The sequence below is a fragment of the Agelaius phoeniceus genome, chromosome 15 (genome assembly GCF_051311805.1).
Source record: "Agelaius phoeniceus isolate bAgePho1 chromosome 15, bAgePho1.hap1, whole genome shotgun sequence".
Lineage (NCBI taxonomy): Eukaryota > Metazoa > Chordata > Aves > Passeriformes > Icteridae > Agelaius > Agelaius phoeniceus.
Genome location: NC_135279.1, coordinates 7,116,380 through 7,133,550, shown reverse-complemented (window position 1 = coordinate 7,133,550; position 17,171 = coordinate 7,116,380). Strand labels below are relative to the sequence as shown.

At 49.4% G+C, this 17,171-nt stretch overlaps 1 protein-coding gene across 2 annotated transcripts in view; it reads right to left on the bottom strand.

Annotated features, from left to right (window-relative positions):
* Positions 1–107: 107 nt before the first annotated feature.
* MGAT4B (alpha-1,3-mannosyl-glycoprotein 4-beta-N-acetylglucosaminyltransferase B) overlaps positions 108–17,171 on the bottom strand; it is a 50,689-nt gene continuing 33,625 nt past the window's right edge. Inside the window, exons 2-15 of one of the 2 annotated variants that reach the window (XM_054642980.2) lie at positions 15,433–15,612; positions 14,614–14,754; positions 13,660–13,793; positions 11,203–11,249; positions 8,984–9,097; positions 8,477–8,552; positions 7,991–8,105; positions 7,120–7,250; positions 4,227–4,334; positions 3,116–3,309; positions 2,656–2,734; positions 2,116–2,203; positions 1,153–1,265; positions 108–1,077 (exon numbers count right to left, since the gene is read on the bottom strand). In XM_054642980.2, the coding sequence (XP_054498955.1) occupies positions 1,054–1,077; positions 1,153–1,265; positions 2,116–2,203; positions 2,656–2,734; positions 3,116–3,309; positions 4,227–4,334; positions 7,120–7,250; positions 7,991–8,105; positions 8,477–8,552; positions 8,984–9,097; positions 11,203–11,249; positions 13,660–13,793; positions 14,614–14,754; positions 15,433–15,612 (1,544 nt within the window). In that variant the 3' untranslated portion in view covers positions 108–1,053. The remainder of the gene's footprint in view (positions 1,078–1,152; positions 1,266–2,115; positions 2,204–2,655; positions 2,735–3,115; positions 3,310–4,226; positions 4,335–7,119; positions 7,251–7,990; positions 8,106–8,476; positions 8,553–8,983; positions 9,098–11,202; positions 11,250–13,659; positions 13,794–14,613; positions 14,755–15,432; positions 15,613–17,171) is intronic. The other variant, XM_077186632.1, reaches the window with a different exon arrangement.

The following is a 17,171-nucleotide window of genomic DNA, read 5'->3' as shown; positions in this document are numbered from 1 at the left end:
ACTCTGCAAAAGGACTTTGCCCTCCCTACATTCCACCCTCCACTGTGAACTTGGGGTTCACAGGTGCCTAAAGCAGCCCTCCTGCAAGTGACTTTCACTACTGCACCAAAGGTTTAAATTTAGCTTTTATTACAGTGCACATTGTTTTATATATTTATATAGAGAGATGTACTTGAAAAATCAAATGTATCCAATAATAAAAAATACAGAACATTAAAGTAGTATAATGCATTCCAGTGTATAGCTGAAAGGACATTGGGATTTACACTAATCCCTACTATTTTTGAACTGGGCTACCTCTGCTTTTTTTTTCCGTCCCCAAAAAACCCACATCAATCAATAACTGAATTAGTTATTTAAAAGACAGTTTCTGCACTCAATCTCAAGGCATGAAGACACTGGAGACTTCACTGTGAGTTAAGGGGCTGTGTTCAATGCTGGCAGGCACAGTGTGGCATATTTTATTTTTTTGTTTTCCCTGCCATAATCATAGCTCCAACCCCTTTGGATTCGTTCCTCCTCTGCTGAAGGAGGGTCAGTCTTTGCCCTCACTTAATCCTCAGCTGTGGCCAGGACTGCTGCCTGGGAGAGGGCAAGGCAGACCTCTGGCCCTGCCGCCTCCATCCCAGCGCGCCGGTGGGGTCAGCTGGCAGGACTCAGTGTGACCTGCTCTGTCCCCAAACACAGCCAAAGATTTGAGCCCTGTCTGGGGCTGAAGGTGCTTTTTGTCCCCACGCTGGCTAAAGCTCATCCTGACCCCAAACTGTCCCGCGTCCGTGTGTCCGAGCAGCAGCAGCAGCACCCCGAGGGGCCGAGGGAGCTGAGCAAAGCCCTGCACAGGGGGTTGGGTTCTGCTTTCTGCTCCTCTTCAGGAGGAGTCAATGCCCGTCCCGGCCCCGCTGGGGATGCACAGCAGCAGCAGCAGCTCTGCCGCCCCCGGCAGCCGGCCCTGCGCTGTCCTGGGCCGGGCGAGGCGCCGCGGGGAGGAGGGAGCGGGAGGGAGGGAGCAGGACCTGGGATCCACGAGGGTGTCCCTTCTGCCTCATGCCTGGTTCACTCTGCTTTTTTGATAAAAATCTGAAAGAAGAGCGGGATAGGATCAGAGCGATGAGCAGGGCAGGGGTGGGGAGGTGCTGAGGGAGCTGGGCTTACCTCGCTCAGGATGATCCACACCGGGGAGTCGGTCTGGATGGACAGCCTGATGGCCTCCAGTGGCCCAAAAGATGGGTCCACCTCACCCTCTGCGACGCCCTTGGAGAACGAGCCTGGTGGGGAGAGCACGTGGCTGACACAGGGATGGTCCTCTGGCATTGCCCCTCCACTTCCCCTCTCCCCCAGGGCACCACCACAGCCCCAGCAGCCCCTGCCTGCAGCTCCCCAACACCAAAGAGGCTAAAAACCGGGAGTGTGGATGGAATACAGTGCAAAATGCCACACTTTGGAGAACACAAAACAGGTATACAAAACAAAATGCATTGGGATGCATATCACTGCTGTGCAAAAGGGGACAGAGTGGCCTGACATGCTTTTTGGTTTTGATTGTTTTTTTTTTGAAAATGCAACTGGGAGAAACCAGCCAGCATGCAGAGGAATGAGAAAATGGCAAAACACTGCATGTGTTAGGAAATCTTTCTTTTATTTGTTTACTTAAAAAAAATGAAATCTTAGCAGGGACACCAGGGCTATCACACACTGGCAGCTCTCTGGAGGCTGCAATTGCTCGCTCTTGTCCAAGGGCAGGGCAAGCACTAAAACAAGCTCAGGTGGCAAGAGACGAGGTCTGACCTGCAAGTGGTGTGAGTACAGAGATGGCAAAACTGCCCATGGTGGAGGTTTTTAACCCCAGGGTAAGCAAAGAAATAATCAGCATGATTTGGTCCTGGCTCTGAGCAGGACTGGCAGAAATGCAGGACTGAAAATGATCTGAGGGGGACAACATGGTCTGAGAGCAAGGGCAGTGGAGGAGAGGAGACAGTGATAAATCCTGGCTCCTGGCAAGCAGAAATTACTCTTTGCCAAGCAAACAGCTCTAAGGTTCTTGACTGACATGCAGGTGAGGACATGGGCTGTGTTATCAAAGCCAGCAGGCACTTTGCCACCCCACACCCCCTGTACCTATCTGGACGTAGCCATCCGCTGTCCTGCGGTATTTGACAGCTGTGCCTCTTCCCTCCTGCAAGGCTTCCTTATCTGACTGTAGACTCTGCAGAAGTAGAGGAGTCTTGTGCAGACCAGAGGCAAGAGTCACCCAAAAGCCCCAAGGAAAAGCAGCAACCCCAGAGCTGTCCTTGCCAGCAAACCCTGGCATCTTGTTCCCCACCTGGCACCCAGAGACACATGCCCAAAACAAGAGGACAGTTGCAGCCCTCACACTGCTGTTTCCACTGCACCATTCTGGCTTCATCCCCCCCTCTGCAGCCATTCCATTCTCTGGAGCATCCCCAGGCAGGGATGGCTCACACAGCCGTGCTCAGCAAAGCACCCTGCTCCCGAGGTGGCATCACACCAGGCATGACCCTCTGGCTCCCTGCCAGCACCTGTAAGAGGCACTCGAATCTTGTAAAGATTTTCCTGATGACTTTAAGCAGTTCCCTCCTCTCAAAGCTCTTTTGCTTCCCACTCCACCCTCACCTCAAATCTCAATCAAACACTTACGTCAAACGGCAGCACCTCCACGGTCGTGTTGAAGAGTTTGTCTTCTGGGTGCTCAATGTTCCCGCTGCGGAAGAAGAACCTGTGACAGAGACCAAACCCACAGAAAGGGACACTGAGTGAGGGGGTACATGATGGCTTTCACCCCATCTGAATCATCAAACAGCTCAACTTAACAGGCACCTTCCCAAAGAGCCCACAGCACGATTTGGCAGGAGACTTTCTGTGCCAGATCAGTTAAACCACGGACTGCTCACAAGTGCAGGAAAGAAAAGGGGAAAGGTGGCCCCAGCTGAGAAAGGGTCAAATTATGCTTCCCCTGGAAGAGCACTGTTCCCTCCTCCTGGGCAGCCAAGCAGGAGACAGACAAGAAATTTGATTTAAATTGCCAGAAGAGTGAAAGTCAAGTGTCTCCACATGCTCTGGGCTGCCCCCACACCCCGCTGACCCCTCGAGCACTGGCCTTTCAATTCGGAGTGGTTTGAAGAATCTGAATCGGATGAAGTCCCCGGCAGTGGGAGTGAAGGCCCAGAAGAAGTCCTCCCGCAGGTAAGCCTTCTCCAGGGTGAAGTGCTGGTAGGTTTTCAGGCTGGTGCTCACCTCAGCAGGAGGGTTGACGTGTTCTTTCCGCAGTGCATGTTTTCCAAAGTCCTTGTCCTTGGAGGGCACAAAGTAAAAGGGCAGAGAAGGGCCATGAGCTGCTTTGGCCCGTGAGGAACCAGGGCCCCAGCTACAAGGCACTGCAAATTAAAATTTTGTGAAAGGAAGAGAGATGGAAGTAATTTTGGCAATGCACCAGGCAGGGGAATGTGTGACTGGATCCCAGGACACTGCTTCAGGAGAGGCAGCTCAGAGAAACACCCCAGCTCTGTGCTCTGATCCAGCACACCAAGGAGCCTTTTATTGTCCAAATGTCCCTGAATGCCTGTCCATGCCCCAGGAGCTCTGGAAACAGTCTTTACACTTGGGGAGAAAGCAGCTGGGAGGCTGACAATAGCATAAAATGACTGGATTACATGGCCTGACAGCACTGCACTGTGATACAAACTGGATTGTACCATCCATTTTCCCGGGGATCACACAGACAGCACAGCCCAGGGATGTCTGTCCATGGATTCTGCACTTGTAGTTGTGGGAAGCTGCATTTTGTTCATGTTTAAATACACCTCAACAATTCCAGCTCTTACACAGTGAGTTTTAATTTGCCTATCACCAAATCCCAGGAACATGAAGTGGAGTGGGAAGGAAGTCAGACCAACCCGGGAGTCATCTCTCCAAGATTTTTCAGTAGATTCTTCAAAGTCACTTGCCTGGACCATGGCCTGGCACTCAGGATGGGTGGCCAGGAGAGGTACCAAGGCTTATAATCTTGCAGTGACTCTGGGGGCATGTCACTGCCATTCTGAGGAGCAGGAGCTGCCTGAGCTGACTGTAATTCAGAATAAAACACAACCACTTCACAGAAATCCAGCTGCCACCAGCTGCTGTCACTGATGTCCCCACCCAAAATCCGCCAGTTCCCGGGTGTCTGCAGGCCAGGCCACCTGTAGCTTGGACAGAGAGTTGGTACCCACCTTCAGCTTCTGTATCTTCCCAGCCAAGGAGGAGTGGGTTCCCACGTGCTGGAAGAGCGAGGGCTTGAAGCGGATCCTCAGGTTTGCCTTCTGCCTGTCGCAGTGTTTCTGAAATGAGACAGCCCCACAGTGCCCCAGGCTCCAACCTCTGCAGGCCACTGGGGCCCACAGAGCAATGGACAAGGGCACAAGGAGTGACAGACACGTCCTCCATCTCTATGCCCTTCTGTGGTATTTAGGCTCTAATCTGGCAAGAGGGCTTTTAAGCACACATTGGAGAAACCAGACTGTGACTCCCAGCCCCTCAACCTCCAGGCTCTGCTGGGCAGGGTCCAGGTTTAAATGCCAAATTTCTCCTTGCCAAGCACAGCTAAGAACGCTCAGCAAATCCCCTCTGTGCTGTCAGGGAGGAACAGCCAGAGAACTGAGTTTCCTTTGCCCCTTGGGTTATTTGGGAAAGCCTTTTTCCTACAACTCAGAGCTTGGAATCCCTGATGTCTGAAGGTACAACAATCCTGGGATGACTCAGAGCCAGGTGAACAGGTACCAAGTGTGGGCTCTCTCAGTTTGCTGGCAGGAGTTGTGAGCAGATGTACAGCACGTGCCATAATCAGAGCTGCTGGGCTGTTTCACGCCTATCCACCACATAAATAAACTTGGAGATGCAACTGTGATCCTGGCAGTGATTTACCATGGAGTGGAGGGAGAGAGACGATGGAGCGGGAATAAAGGACAAAAGGGAAAATCACTGAGAGCGTGGGGAGATGAGAACTCACATTTTAAAATAGCTCGTTTCTCTCAGTTTGGGGGAGCAGGACAAAAATACAGGTTAAAAGCTGTATGGAGAGGGTATTTGTTATCCAACTTTGGCTTTTTCCAAGAAAAGAAATGCATGCACATCCCTAATGCCATCTGTTCTTGCAGCCTCCCACTGGTGGTGGCTGCCTGGAACAGACAGGGTGCCACACCAGGCCCCCACCATGGGCCAGGAGCTGGGAAATTCCAGCCATGACCCCTGCAAGCTGCAGGGGTAATCCCCTAATCCAGCTCACGTTACATTAGAAAATTAAAACTCGCCATGCTAATGGGACAGACCTACCCACTGCCAGCAACTGTGGATGCAACTCCATCATGGCTATCTCACTCTGGATGGGAAGAGGAGGAGGAAGGGGAATGGAGGCAGCTACAGCATCTCCTGATTTATCTTTCTCCCCTTTTCCTGCACTCCTAAAGAAACATTTCCTGAAAGCAGCCTTGTCACAGACAAGCCAGGAGAGGGAACAGCTCAGTTGGTGCTAAGAAGGTCATCCTTTCACACAGGTCTACCCCAGGTAAATCTAAAATTAGTTAAAAAAGAAAGAGCAGAATATACCCAGAGCAGGCAAAGCACTTACCAAAAGCTCAGGTCAAACAAACTTTCAATCAAAAAGACAAATCCTCCCCGCTACCAATTTGATTTTGCACAGTGGGATTTACAAGAGAAAGTCATGTTTGAAAGGGCGCTGTGCAGAGTTAATCATGCAAACAGTGGGGGAAAGGAGCCAGAAATCCACATGGAAAGTAGGTTAATTTTTAAAAAGGCAACATGTTTAAGAGGTTTGCGATTTCCCCTGAGAAAACCTTGGTTCCATCAGGTAGGAAAAGATGAGCACAGATGAGTTAAGGAGAAGATGATCCAGCGCAGCAGGATCTGCATTTAATCAGTGCTCAAGCTGAGGATTTTGAAGGTGAGGGCACAGATAGCAGCATCATTCCCAGCTCCATCCCAGCATCCCACCCATCCAGCTTTACCCACAGCTGTGCAGACTGTGGGGTTGCCAGACATCCTGGGGACTGCTCTGTCACAGCTGAGCACATGGCCTGAACTGCCAGGAGGATTCAGTGGACATCGTCTGAGACTGGTCCTGCTGCACAAGGGGTACTGGAGCCAGTGCCATGTCCTCTGCCAGGGATCAGGCCAAATTAAACCACACCCTTGCCCCAGTTCTGCAGAGCTCTGAGGATGGTCCATGCCCCCAGCACACAAATACAATACTAATTTCCACCTGCTCTGGCATTTATCACCACAACATGGTTGCCACCATGAAGTCTGTTCTAAGCCACTGAGCTCTGCGCAGCGACTCTGCTGCTTGTTCTCCAGCAGGGAGGAGGGCAAGCAAGCATTTGTAAATACAGTATGTTCAGAGAGAAGACAGGAGAGTATCTGGTGCTGAGCTCATCTTACATCTGCTGCCACAGACACTCCTCCTCTGCCCTTCCCACTCGCTTTAGCCCCTTGCTGCTGGAGTTCAAACACAACCTCCACAGGGCACAGGGGCTTATGGCTCTGCAAAAGGAATGGCAGCACAAAAGCAGAACCCATTTCACCTCTCTGCACCCTCCTAGAAACCCTGACAAGAGCTTTGTGTGATCTGCCTTCATTCTGGCAGACTGTGCAAGGAGGGTTTGCTCTGGGTTGCCTGGGGTGAGCTCTCTGGGCAGTCTCCCTGTGTGCTCCAGGCAGGTACAGCCCATGGATCCAGAGTCAAAGGGTTACTCTGGGGTTGCAGTCAGTGACTGGGAAACTGCTTCAGGGAGAGAAGAATGCAAAACAAAACAGAAGAATGGGGAATGACTCCTGTCCTCGAGGGCTGCAGGAGGAATACCCTATTAGTGCTTAGATGCAGAAATAATGCCTTTCCTGGCAGCTGCAGCTACAAAAGCCTGAACTCCCAGGTCTCCACTTTCACAATCCACAAGGACACCCTGCAGCACGCTCCCCAGGGATGGCACAGCTCGGTGCAAAGTCAGTTAGCACCAGAGCTCACAGAAAAGATCCTCCGGAGGCACAGCCAAGTGTACATTTGCCCACACACAACAGAACATTTCCCTTCAACAGAGGCTGTTTACATACTGCATCTTTCTCAGGGTTGCAGACTTTCACCCAGAGGATGTGATCCAGCAGCCAGTCAATGGGTTTGTCCTTATAGAACATCAGGATGAACTCCACAATCAAGCTCAGATCCAGAGACTTGAACATTTTTCCTAGAGCACAAAGAAAGAGAGAAGAGCTATGGTATGAAATGGTCTAGAATCAGAGCTGGGAAAGTAAAAAATGGGAGACTGGGCTGTGGAGGTTAGCTGTGTCTATCTGTGTAAAGGAAACAACACGTGGCTCCTGTTTATGTACCAGCACTGCTGACATTGCTAATACAGTTCCGGATTTAATATTTGTTGCAGAATTAGAAAGCATTAGAGTTTCATAGGTCATAACAGTATCAAAAGGTCTAAAATTCTCCCATTCAGTAAAGAGGAACAAGGATGAAAAATGCAGCCAGCTGCAGGACAGACCATTTCCTGCCCCGAGAACTACAAGTTTTAAGCCAATCAAACCAGTATCCAAAATAACAGATCAAGCTGCTACTGCAACCATGAACTGCTGTTCCCAAAATAGTTCTGGGCTGATGCAAACTTCCTTTTGCACACTCTTAGGCAAATCCAGATCCCATCCAGCCTAAAAGCTACTGGCCCTATCTAAGCTGTTTGGCTGTCGGCTGGGCCACTCACCAGGTTTATTTTTACTTAAAGTGAGCATCAGCAGTACCAGCTGTGAGGATCTTTCTCCCCTGTGCAAACACAAGGGTCACTGCAAAAATAGGAGGAGATCAAGTCCAAGTATTTTACCATCTTGTGGGGACAATTTCTTGGGCCAAGAATGTAGTGCTGGCAAGAGCAAGCAGGCTCTTGTGCCTGATAGGACTGGGGTGAGTGGGGGAGAACGTTACCAATGAACCCCAGCTGAGAGAACTCCAGGATCATCCACTCTTCAGAGGGCTGCTGCAAGGCAAAGTTCTTCATCGTGCTGAGATAGTTTGGTTTGGCCACAATGTCATCCTCCAGCTGCAAGACAAAAAGGCACAGTGCCAATGTCCCATCCAGGTCCCAGCAACCTCTCTCTATGCAGAGCAATCACACCATAGACCAGAGCTTTGGCACAGACCCAGTTTATTCTGGAAGGTGCTCCAAGCACTTTTTTCCACTCAATCTAACAGGTAATAGAAACAAGGACTTCTGCCTTTCCTTAGTGGGAGGTTTCCAAGTCTAAAAGTATTTTAAAAACCCAGCTTTTGAACTTATGTGGTTAAAATCTTCTCCCACTCTGCTGCATCACAGAATTGGATATGGTCTTTGCTCTCTCTCAGCTGGTACAAACCAGTACAGTGAACTCACAGGTACATCCATCTTCCCTCCAGCACCAGCACCAAACCCACCTGCACATAATAAATGCCTTTGGACTGGGCATACATCATTAAAAAGCAGTAGTCCAGGTTCTGCTTTGTCCTCCACCTGCAAAGACAAAGACAATGGGAGCATCAGTCTCTGCTGGGATGGTGGCTGCTCCAGGGAGCCTGCCCAGGCTGGGCTGGAGATGGGAAGGTGGCACAGCCCTGGGAGGCAGAGGGGATGGCCTCTCCCTTTGGTCCCTGGTCAGCTAAGAGTTACTGGAAATCTCAAGGACTTCCAAAATGAAGATAATTTGGGTTAAAATGAGCTCTTCACTTCGTGATGGAAACACCACAAGGCTTTTGCCAAGCCTGACAAAACTGGTGCCAGTTCATCCCCCTGTCACCAGATTGTGTCCTTCCAGATCTTGGATAATTCAAGGTTAAAGTCCTTGTCTGGCCCTGCAGAAGAGCTTTCCCTGCTGGAGTCAGAGAGGAACTTGCTACAGTTCCTTAATTCAGGGCTTGATTGTTTGTAAGGTCACTCATTCTTACCTGACTCTTTCCTTGGGGTCTCCAAAGGATTCCCGCAGGTGGGAGAAATCAGGATAGAAATGTGGAGATGGGGAAATTACCTCCAGGAGACCTGAGTGTATTTCCTTTGGGAATCTGAGGGAGAAAAGCAGCAGTAAACAAATACTTCCATGTCTGACACAACATTTTGTAGACCAAATCACTGGGTAAACACTGAGCCACAGAACCAAATAAAAAACACAGCCTCTAAGGTATAACTTCCCTGATGTCTAGTGCACTGTCAGGCCTCATCAGAAGACATCAGCAGGGCTTGACATGGACTTTTTAAGTTATCTTCTACCTCCCACAGTCTCTAATAGCCCCATGTGCACATGCTCCCCACCAGCATCCTCCTCCCTCCTGCACACACACAGGTCAGCTTTAAAGACCTGAGCACCATGTACTCCTTACAGGATTAAATGACCTGCAAACTGGTTCAGCAAAGAAAGGACTTGGCATTTAGAGATTTTCCAAATGCATAAGTAATTAAAATTAATTTTGCCAAGGTTGTGCTATACATTTTTGCTAAGTTCCTTAAAACACTGCTGTGCTGTAGTTCAGAGAGCCAGCAGGAAGTCTACCTAGCTCTCTTATGCTGATAAAATCAGCATCTACTTTTCTTATAATGTGGCTAAGAAACCTTTAAAGAGTCGAACTCCAACAGAAAATAATGTCACCCATCTGAGAAGCAGGCACCTACATCAGCCTTGCAAGCAATACCCTGGAACTGCTCTAACTGTGAGAGATAAGCAGGAAAACCAGTTATTTTTACACTGCCTTTTCGAAAACATTTGGTGCAAGGCTGATTTCCTTTGTTTGTGCAGAGCCTGGAGGACGGGAGATGGGGCAAAGGGAGACAAAGCAGTGACACTGCCAAAAACTCCTCACTTCTTTTTCCCTTCCTTATTCCTTCCTTGGGACTGGCAGGTCTTTCAGCTAACATTTTCAAATCTCCCCTTCTCCGGGCAGCAGTGAAAGAGCAGCCTCTCACTGAGCTGACAAAACATTGCAGTAAAGCAGCAGCAGCTTCCTCCCTCCTGCGAGAGAAGCCCAGCCTGCCCTGGCCCCACACCACCTCAATTCTATTAGGAAGAAAAATAATTTCAGTGACTCGGGGAGGGGCAGGAGGCACTGGAGAGGGGGATGATGAGAAATCAAATCATTAAGCCAATTAAAGTTTCAGGACTTCTACGCAGAGGCACTCTGTGCAGCAGCGCCCGGTAATTTCATCAGGACCCATCGGACAATCGGTCCATTATCCGCGGTGAGCGCGTCCTCCTGCCTGCAGGCACAGGAGGGGAGCCCTGCCAGCTCCTGCACTGCAAGATGGAGGGCTCTGTTTCAGCTCCTCTGCAAGTGCCCGGGAGCACAGGGCTGGTCCCAGCCCCTCTGCTGCCATCATTGGCTCGGGGACAAGGGGCGCTGCCAGGATGCGCTGCCCTTTCTCTTCTCCTCCGTGCGGCGACTGCGATCCCTTGGCAAGGAGCAGCCGCAGGAGCTGGACGGGAGTCGCCGCCCCTTCTTCACCACCTTTTCTCTCCCTTTGCTTCCGAGCTCTGGTGCCGTTAGCGCCTGGAGCGGCTCATGGTTAATAATTGTTAATAATTGTTAATAATCCATCACCAGCTTCTGCTCCAACAGCCACAGCCCAAGCTGCAAAAGCCACTGAGGCTGCAGGACATAAATAGCAGCCAGCACCAGAGACAAATGTAACTAGAGCCTGGAACAAGGGGAAAACAAACAGGCTGGAGTGGGAAGAAAGATGGATCACGGATTTTAAAGCAAAATAAGGCAGGAGCATTCGTGTGTGCTTACTACACTGCCCAGACTGCACAGAGCAAGTACAGGGCTGCAGCAAGACACTGAAACAACTGCCAGGATAGCCGTAAATCTAAACAATCCATCTCCTCACAATGCCCCAGGGCAGAAGGAGCAAAACAGAACAAAATGACCATGTGTGTTAAATACTTTGAGCACAAAGCAGCCTCCTGGAAGCTACATACGGGATGCATTTTAGAACAAGCAGAAAGTGGAAGCAGCATTAGCAAAGACAGCACAAAGTCTAAAAAGAGGAAACAACCTCAAGCAACAACAACAAAATACAAAAGGGAAGCAGAAAAGTGTGTTTCTCCTTAATGAAGCCGTTCCCTGGCCTTGCTGCAGGCACAGGCTATACACTGAAGCCACTTGGAAGTGCTTACAAGTTTTTGATATTTTCTGCCACTCCGGCTGTGTACTGTGGATCTGTCTGAAAACAAAAGAAAAGCAGTGTTAGACCCTTCAGCCTCAGCCTGTGTCCCCCATGGCTCAGAAATCTTCTTCAACACACCCCAGGGTACTGTCAGCACATCTGTATCATCTTTATTCACCTTCATGTCTCCTTTTATCCAGCTTTACTGCTCTCATATGCTGACAGGCTCACAGGAGCCCTCCTCTGTGGTCAGTGTTAACCAAAGGCATCACACACCAAAATCCATTCCAATGGACACAAGACCCTGCACATCTTTCCCATGTGCTCTCCTGGCACTTCTGCCCCTGCCAGCACCAAGTGTTTGCACAAGTTTTAACCTCTGGGCTATTTATTTTTTCCCTACACACGCTGGCTTGCATCCAAGAGAATATTCTAGGCAGCGAATACTCTGTACCCTTTGGTGAAAAAGAGGGGTCTATTTATAACTTTTGCATTTCAGGTTAATTTTGACACTTTTCTTCCTAAAGCCCCAGTTTGTTCCCACAATCAGTGTGGCAACCCTGAACATTTGGGAGACAAAGGTGGCCAGCGCCGCTCCCTGCTGTCTGCGGGTGAGGTACAGGGACAGGCACTGGACACAAACCATCTGCACAGTGATGGGGAAACAAAACCCCAGAACAAAGGGCAGGGACCCAGGAGCAAAATCTGTTCCTTTTCCTGGTGTTGACACTGATTTGAGCAGCCATAGGAACCATGAGGCTGCGCGCCGCAGAAGCCAGTACCAGCTGCTGCCGGGTGAGGTGAGAATGAGACACTGGGATGTGTGTCACAGGCTGAGCACAGCACTTCTGTGCTGGCACAGAGACAAGGGAGGGTTTTCTCGAGAGGAAAAGGTCCCTTTCCTAAACAGGGCTTGGAGTCCCAGTGCTGGACTGATTTCTTACCTCAGCGTGCCAAGAAAACAGCAATGGGAAAAACAAAAGCAGGAAAGATGCTCCTGGCCTTGGCAAGAACCATGCAGTTCCACTCCAAGTGTCTGAAGCAGTGGGTTGGTGACAGCCAAGCCAGCCATCTCACCCCAGGGCTCCCCTCAGGCAGCCAAGAAAGCCCCTGCTCCCCCAGGCAGCCCAGCCACTGTGGGTGACACCTGCAGTGGCCAGCAGTGACACTTGGGAATGAGAAGCTCCTATCCCAAAAAGGACACCCAGTTGCTGCACTTGTGCTGAGTCTCCAAATTACTCAACATTTGCTTCAGGTTCCACCCTCTCCACTATTCACTCTTTATCCCATGCCCAAGGAGCTCTTACAAGTGCAGGTACATGGAGAAACACTTTGGGAAGAGGCAGAGCAGGCACAGCAGTGGCAGACACTTCCACAGAAGGATGTTGTGCAGCTCCAAGACCAAACTTGGACAAAGGAATCTGGAACAACTTTATTTGTTGTTCACTTTCCTCATCATAGCTACATCCTGCAAATCAGGAGCTGCCATCACAGCATGCACCTTATTTTTAACTCAACTAAAGTCCAAAACAGGAGCTGGTCTGGGTCTTAAAACCTCTCAGGCTTCAACTTACCCACTGCAAAAACAGTCACCAAACTTGTCCTGGCTCCAAGGGAGACAAATGACAGCCAGGACCAAACTCTGTCCTGTGCCCCTTGGGCTGCACCCATCTGTGCACACCTTCTCTCTGTACAAAATACCAGCCAGAGCCCTGAAGGCCAAATGCTACTCAAAATGTCAAATTATGGGTAAACAGGCAGCAAACCCAGGCATTCATCTTTGTTCCGCTCCCAGTAACAGGCTACTGAGGTTTATCTTTCTCACCGGATTTCTGGAAATTAAGACAAATGCACTTGAGGCTCAAGAAAATAATCCTGAGAGGAAAGCCATGGAGAAAAATAACCATCTAAACCCATAGATTAAAGCAGCTCTTGTGGATTAATGTATCAAGGCTTTTTAGCCCTTGGATTCAGCAACTGACTCCGGGCTCCAGGCACCAATACCAAGAGGTATATCAGTCTCAACCCCAAATTACCAACTCTTGGGTTTCAAGAGGAGTTTAGTGCTGTGTTAGTGCTGCTTTACAGGTATGTGGAGAAACAGAGCTGCTGCAGGAGCAGGTCTGAGAGTTCTCTTGGTCATGAGGCTGCTCCAGCTCATTTTGTGGACATCCATTCAAGCACCCTGCAGGAAGCATCATGGCTTAGGTGAGCTGTGTCACATCTGTAGCTGCTAACAGGACATGTTTGCCTGTTCACATCCTGATTCTCTCTGGCCCAACCAGCATTTCATTTTGGGCAAGACACACCTGCTGATCCCACTGGATGGCAGCCCAAGGCCAGGCTTATCTACCCAGCAAGTGGCAGAGTGGTGTCCGGGTGGGCAGCATCCTGTTTGGCACCAAGTCTGGCAGACAGTGGGATGGGGGCCAGGGAAAGGGGGCAAACTGGCAAAGCTCTGTCTTACCTCAGCAATGAGGACAACGATGACAGAGTCCTCCTTCTCCTGCTGAGTGAGCTCTGAGATGAGGGAGTTGAGGGTGTCTGTGAGGTAGGAATGCACCTCCCGCTTCACGCTGGGGATTCCCATCACGACGGACACTGTCCAGGGCCACGGAGAGATTTTAGAGACGGGGCTGTGTTGGGCACTTTGCTCTGCTCCCATGGCAGTTCACCTGGTCAGTGCCAGGCTCTGCCATTAAAAACCAGCAGTGAGCAGCAGGTTGGTGGGTTCCTGCAGGGCTCCCACACTCCTGTCCTCAGCCCAGTGCCAGCAGCACCCCAGCGTGCTGGGCTGGCAGGGCACCCATGGGCACTCAGATATGCTTTGCTTTTTGTCCCTGAAAGAATGATCTCTAAGGAAACACCACAAATCCCTCCCCCTCCCAGGGGCCTTTTCAACTTGTGAACAGCAACTTGAAGATCAGTTCTTGTTCTCCAAAGCCCTCCCATGGCCAAAAGCACTCCAGTTTAGCAGGTGCAAGTCAGGTCTTTGGCACTGGGTTGGGATTTGGGAGCAGCAGGAATCATCAAATAACCACAGTCCTGTTACCAATGGGATTTGTCTCCTTAGTTTGATTACAGTCTCCATGAAGCACCCTACAAGCTATGCTTTCATCTGAAGCCCTTCCAGGCAAACTCTAGAGCACTCTGGATATGGAAAGCAGCAAACAATATCTGGCAGAAGCATCAAGAACATTTTAGGGCCAGTCAAGAGCACAGACAGCACTCCCCTGTAGACTTGCAGACGTGACATGGCTCACCCACCCCACATGTCACCATAACCAAGGAAGCTTGCATGATGCATGCAGCCCTTCCTCCAGACCTGCTGGTATCTGTGCCACAGGCAGGCCTGGAGGAAAGGAGAGGGACAGGCACCAAGTGAGGAAGAGCACCAGAAGCAGCACTAATTCCCATTTACCTCCAGTGCGCCCCTGTCCCACATGCACGGCTGGCTGCAGACTGTTCTCCTTTGACAGCAAATGTGGCAAATGATGGAAGATGGTGGGAAGGTGCAGCACATTCTTGTTGGTGATATTCCACAGTTTTAACTTGGTTTCGTCTTAAAAAGGAAAAGGGAATCAATTGCAAGGCACGGTAGGTAGGAAGAGACTGCAAGGCAAAAAGCCTTTTTACAGCAGCCTGGCCACCTGAGACTACTGCTGGGTTATAAAAAATCAGGCCAACCTTTAACATGCTACCACAAACCCAATTAAAGTTCAGCAGGAGCCAGGAGGGCCTTAAAGAAGTCCCAAAATATTTGGGAAGGAGAGGGGAGAATGAAGATAAAATGAAGGTCAAATCAGATCTTTCTGTTGAGATCCAATTTTCTTCAACCGAGCAACTTAAAAAAATAAAAGAACAAATAAATTGGTGAGGGGTGCTCAGCCAGTCTAACTCCTTCCTCCCCCCTCTCTTTGGATACCCATTTTCCATATGGGTTGAATACAGCCATAGGAAACAGAGTGTATGACTTGCAAGGGAGAAAAAAAAGCTTGTAAGCAAGCAAATTGGCAAATATCCTCGGCAGAGGCAAATCCGTGTTTAATGATGCTTATGCACCTCTAATTAAACAGGAGTTTAAGAGCTCCCAAGTCTCTCTGAACTCCACAATTTGCTCGTGCTGGGGGAGAGAAGAGCAGGTCCTGTCCGCAGCCCTGCGCACACACACACCTCTCTACCTCCTCCTCCTCAGAAACAGCTCCAACACAGCCCCAGATCTCAAGGCCTGTTTATTCACCAGATAAGCTGCTCCAGGTCCGGTTTATGTCCCGCAGGGCCTGCTTCTCCGACAGGGCTCTCTTGATCTCCTCCAGGACCAGGTTGAGCTCCTTGGAGCGCTTCAGGCTCTCCTGCTCGGCCGTGTGCAGCCGGTCCCTGAGCGCCAGGAACTCCCGCTGGTAGATGTCCACAACGTCACCTGAGGATGGAGAAGAGAGAGAAGCTTAGTCCTCTGTGCTCAGAAGGGTTTCACTCATACCTCCCTTGCCTCCCCAGTCCTTAAATTATGGATTTAGGGAGCTGTGGTCCAGCATGCACCCATTGGCGAAAGGGTCATGGGCAGAGCAGTTTAAGTTCAGAACTACAATAATAAAGCCACTTCCATTTTTCCTCTTTCAGCTTGGGTTTCTGGGTCATGTAGAAATAGAATCATAGAACAGTTTGGGCTGGAAAAAACCTCTAAGATCATTGAGTCCAACCATTAAGCCAGCAATGCCATGACCATCACGAAACCACATTCTCAAGTGCCACATCTATACGTCATTTACATCTCTTCAGGGAAGGTGATTCCACCACTTCCCTGGGCACCTTGTGTGAATGACTGGCTGGCTTCACCTGAAGGATTTTTTTCCTAATATCCAGTCTATCCTTTTCTACAGGTTAAACCTTTCCCAGCTTGTTTGCCCTTCTTTGGACACACAAATGCAACCAGCCCGAGTGATGGAAAGAGAGATGCTGGCAAGGGGGGATGCTGCCCTGCAGTGAGACAAGAGTGTAGACAGCACCTCCTCCAGCTTTGGAAGAGAACACCTAATTTTAACAGTCAAAAGAGATTTTGGGACTCTAACCTCTCCAAAACATATCAGGATAAAGAAAATCACATGGCAACAGCTGCCTGCCACACTTCTATGAATTCAAGTGTTTGGACACACACCTTTAGGATGCATCATAAATGTATAAAAAACCCCTTCTGCTAGGGTAACAAAGCTTTTTGTTTTGAAACAACATCTTATCCCATGCTCTGTAAACAGAGCAATGAAACTATCAAGAGCTTTCAGTCAGAACTAACTATACAACAGCTGGGAGTGGAATCAGTGAGCCACTAATGAACCTTCCCGGGACATTTTTTCCCATTATTAATGAAACTGCTCATTAAAAATACACTTTTATCTGTGGTTATTCATTTGTTTTCAGTAAGATTATAACTCACAAGACTATACCCAAAGCAGATTTATCCACTGAATAGTAGACTCTTAACCCAAACACAACTAGGAGAGTTAATGATCAAAAATACTGCATTGGAACTTCACAACACAGGGCTAAATATAAATCAAAGCAATTGAAAAAGATACATTGACTGCATAAAAAAATCTTCTATTTCGGGGTCCATGAAGAAAAAGTAAAAGGAATTTTGAAAATCAGACATATCCAGCTTCAGTGCACAGAGTTTCCAAGACAACAGTGCTTCCCAGTCCAGGTACTGGTAATGCTTTTGCTGAGAAAAAGTTTCCCCTATTCAGTCTTTCCCCCAAGAAAAACCTCCTTAAAGACTCACTGCTTCAGCACAAGGGACCCCCCCAGGCAGTCTGGCTCCTATTAACCTTTTGACATTATTTTCAAAGCCATGGCACACGGGGAGGGAGCAGAGGAAGTTACACCCATTTGATGACTGGTCCATCTGACAACACGTTATTCAGAGAAATTCAAGGGAGAGACATAAACAAGACCAGTCCTTCCTTTTTCCTGTGCGGTGCTGCT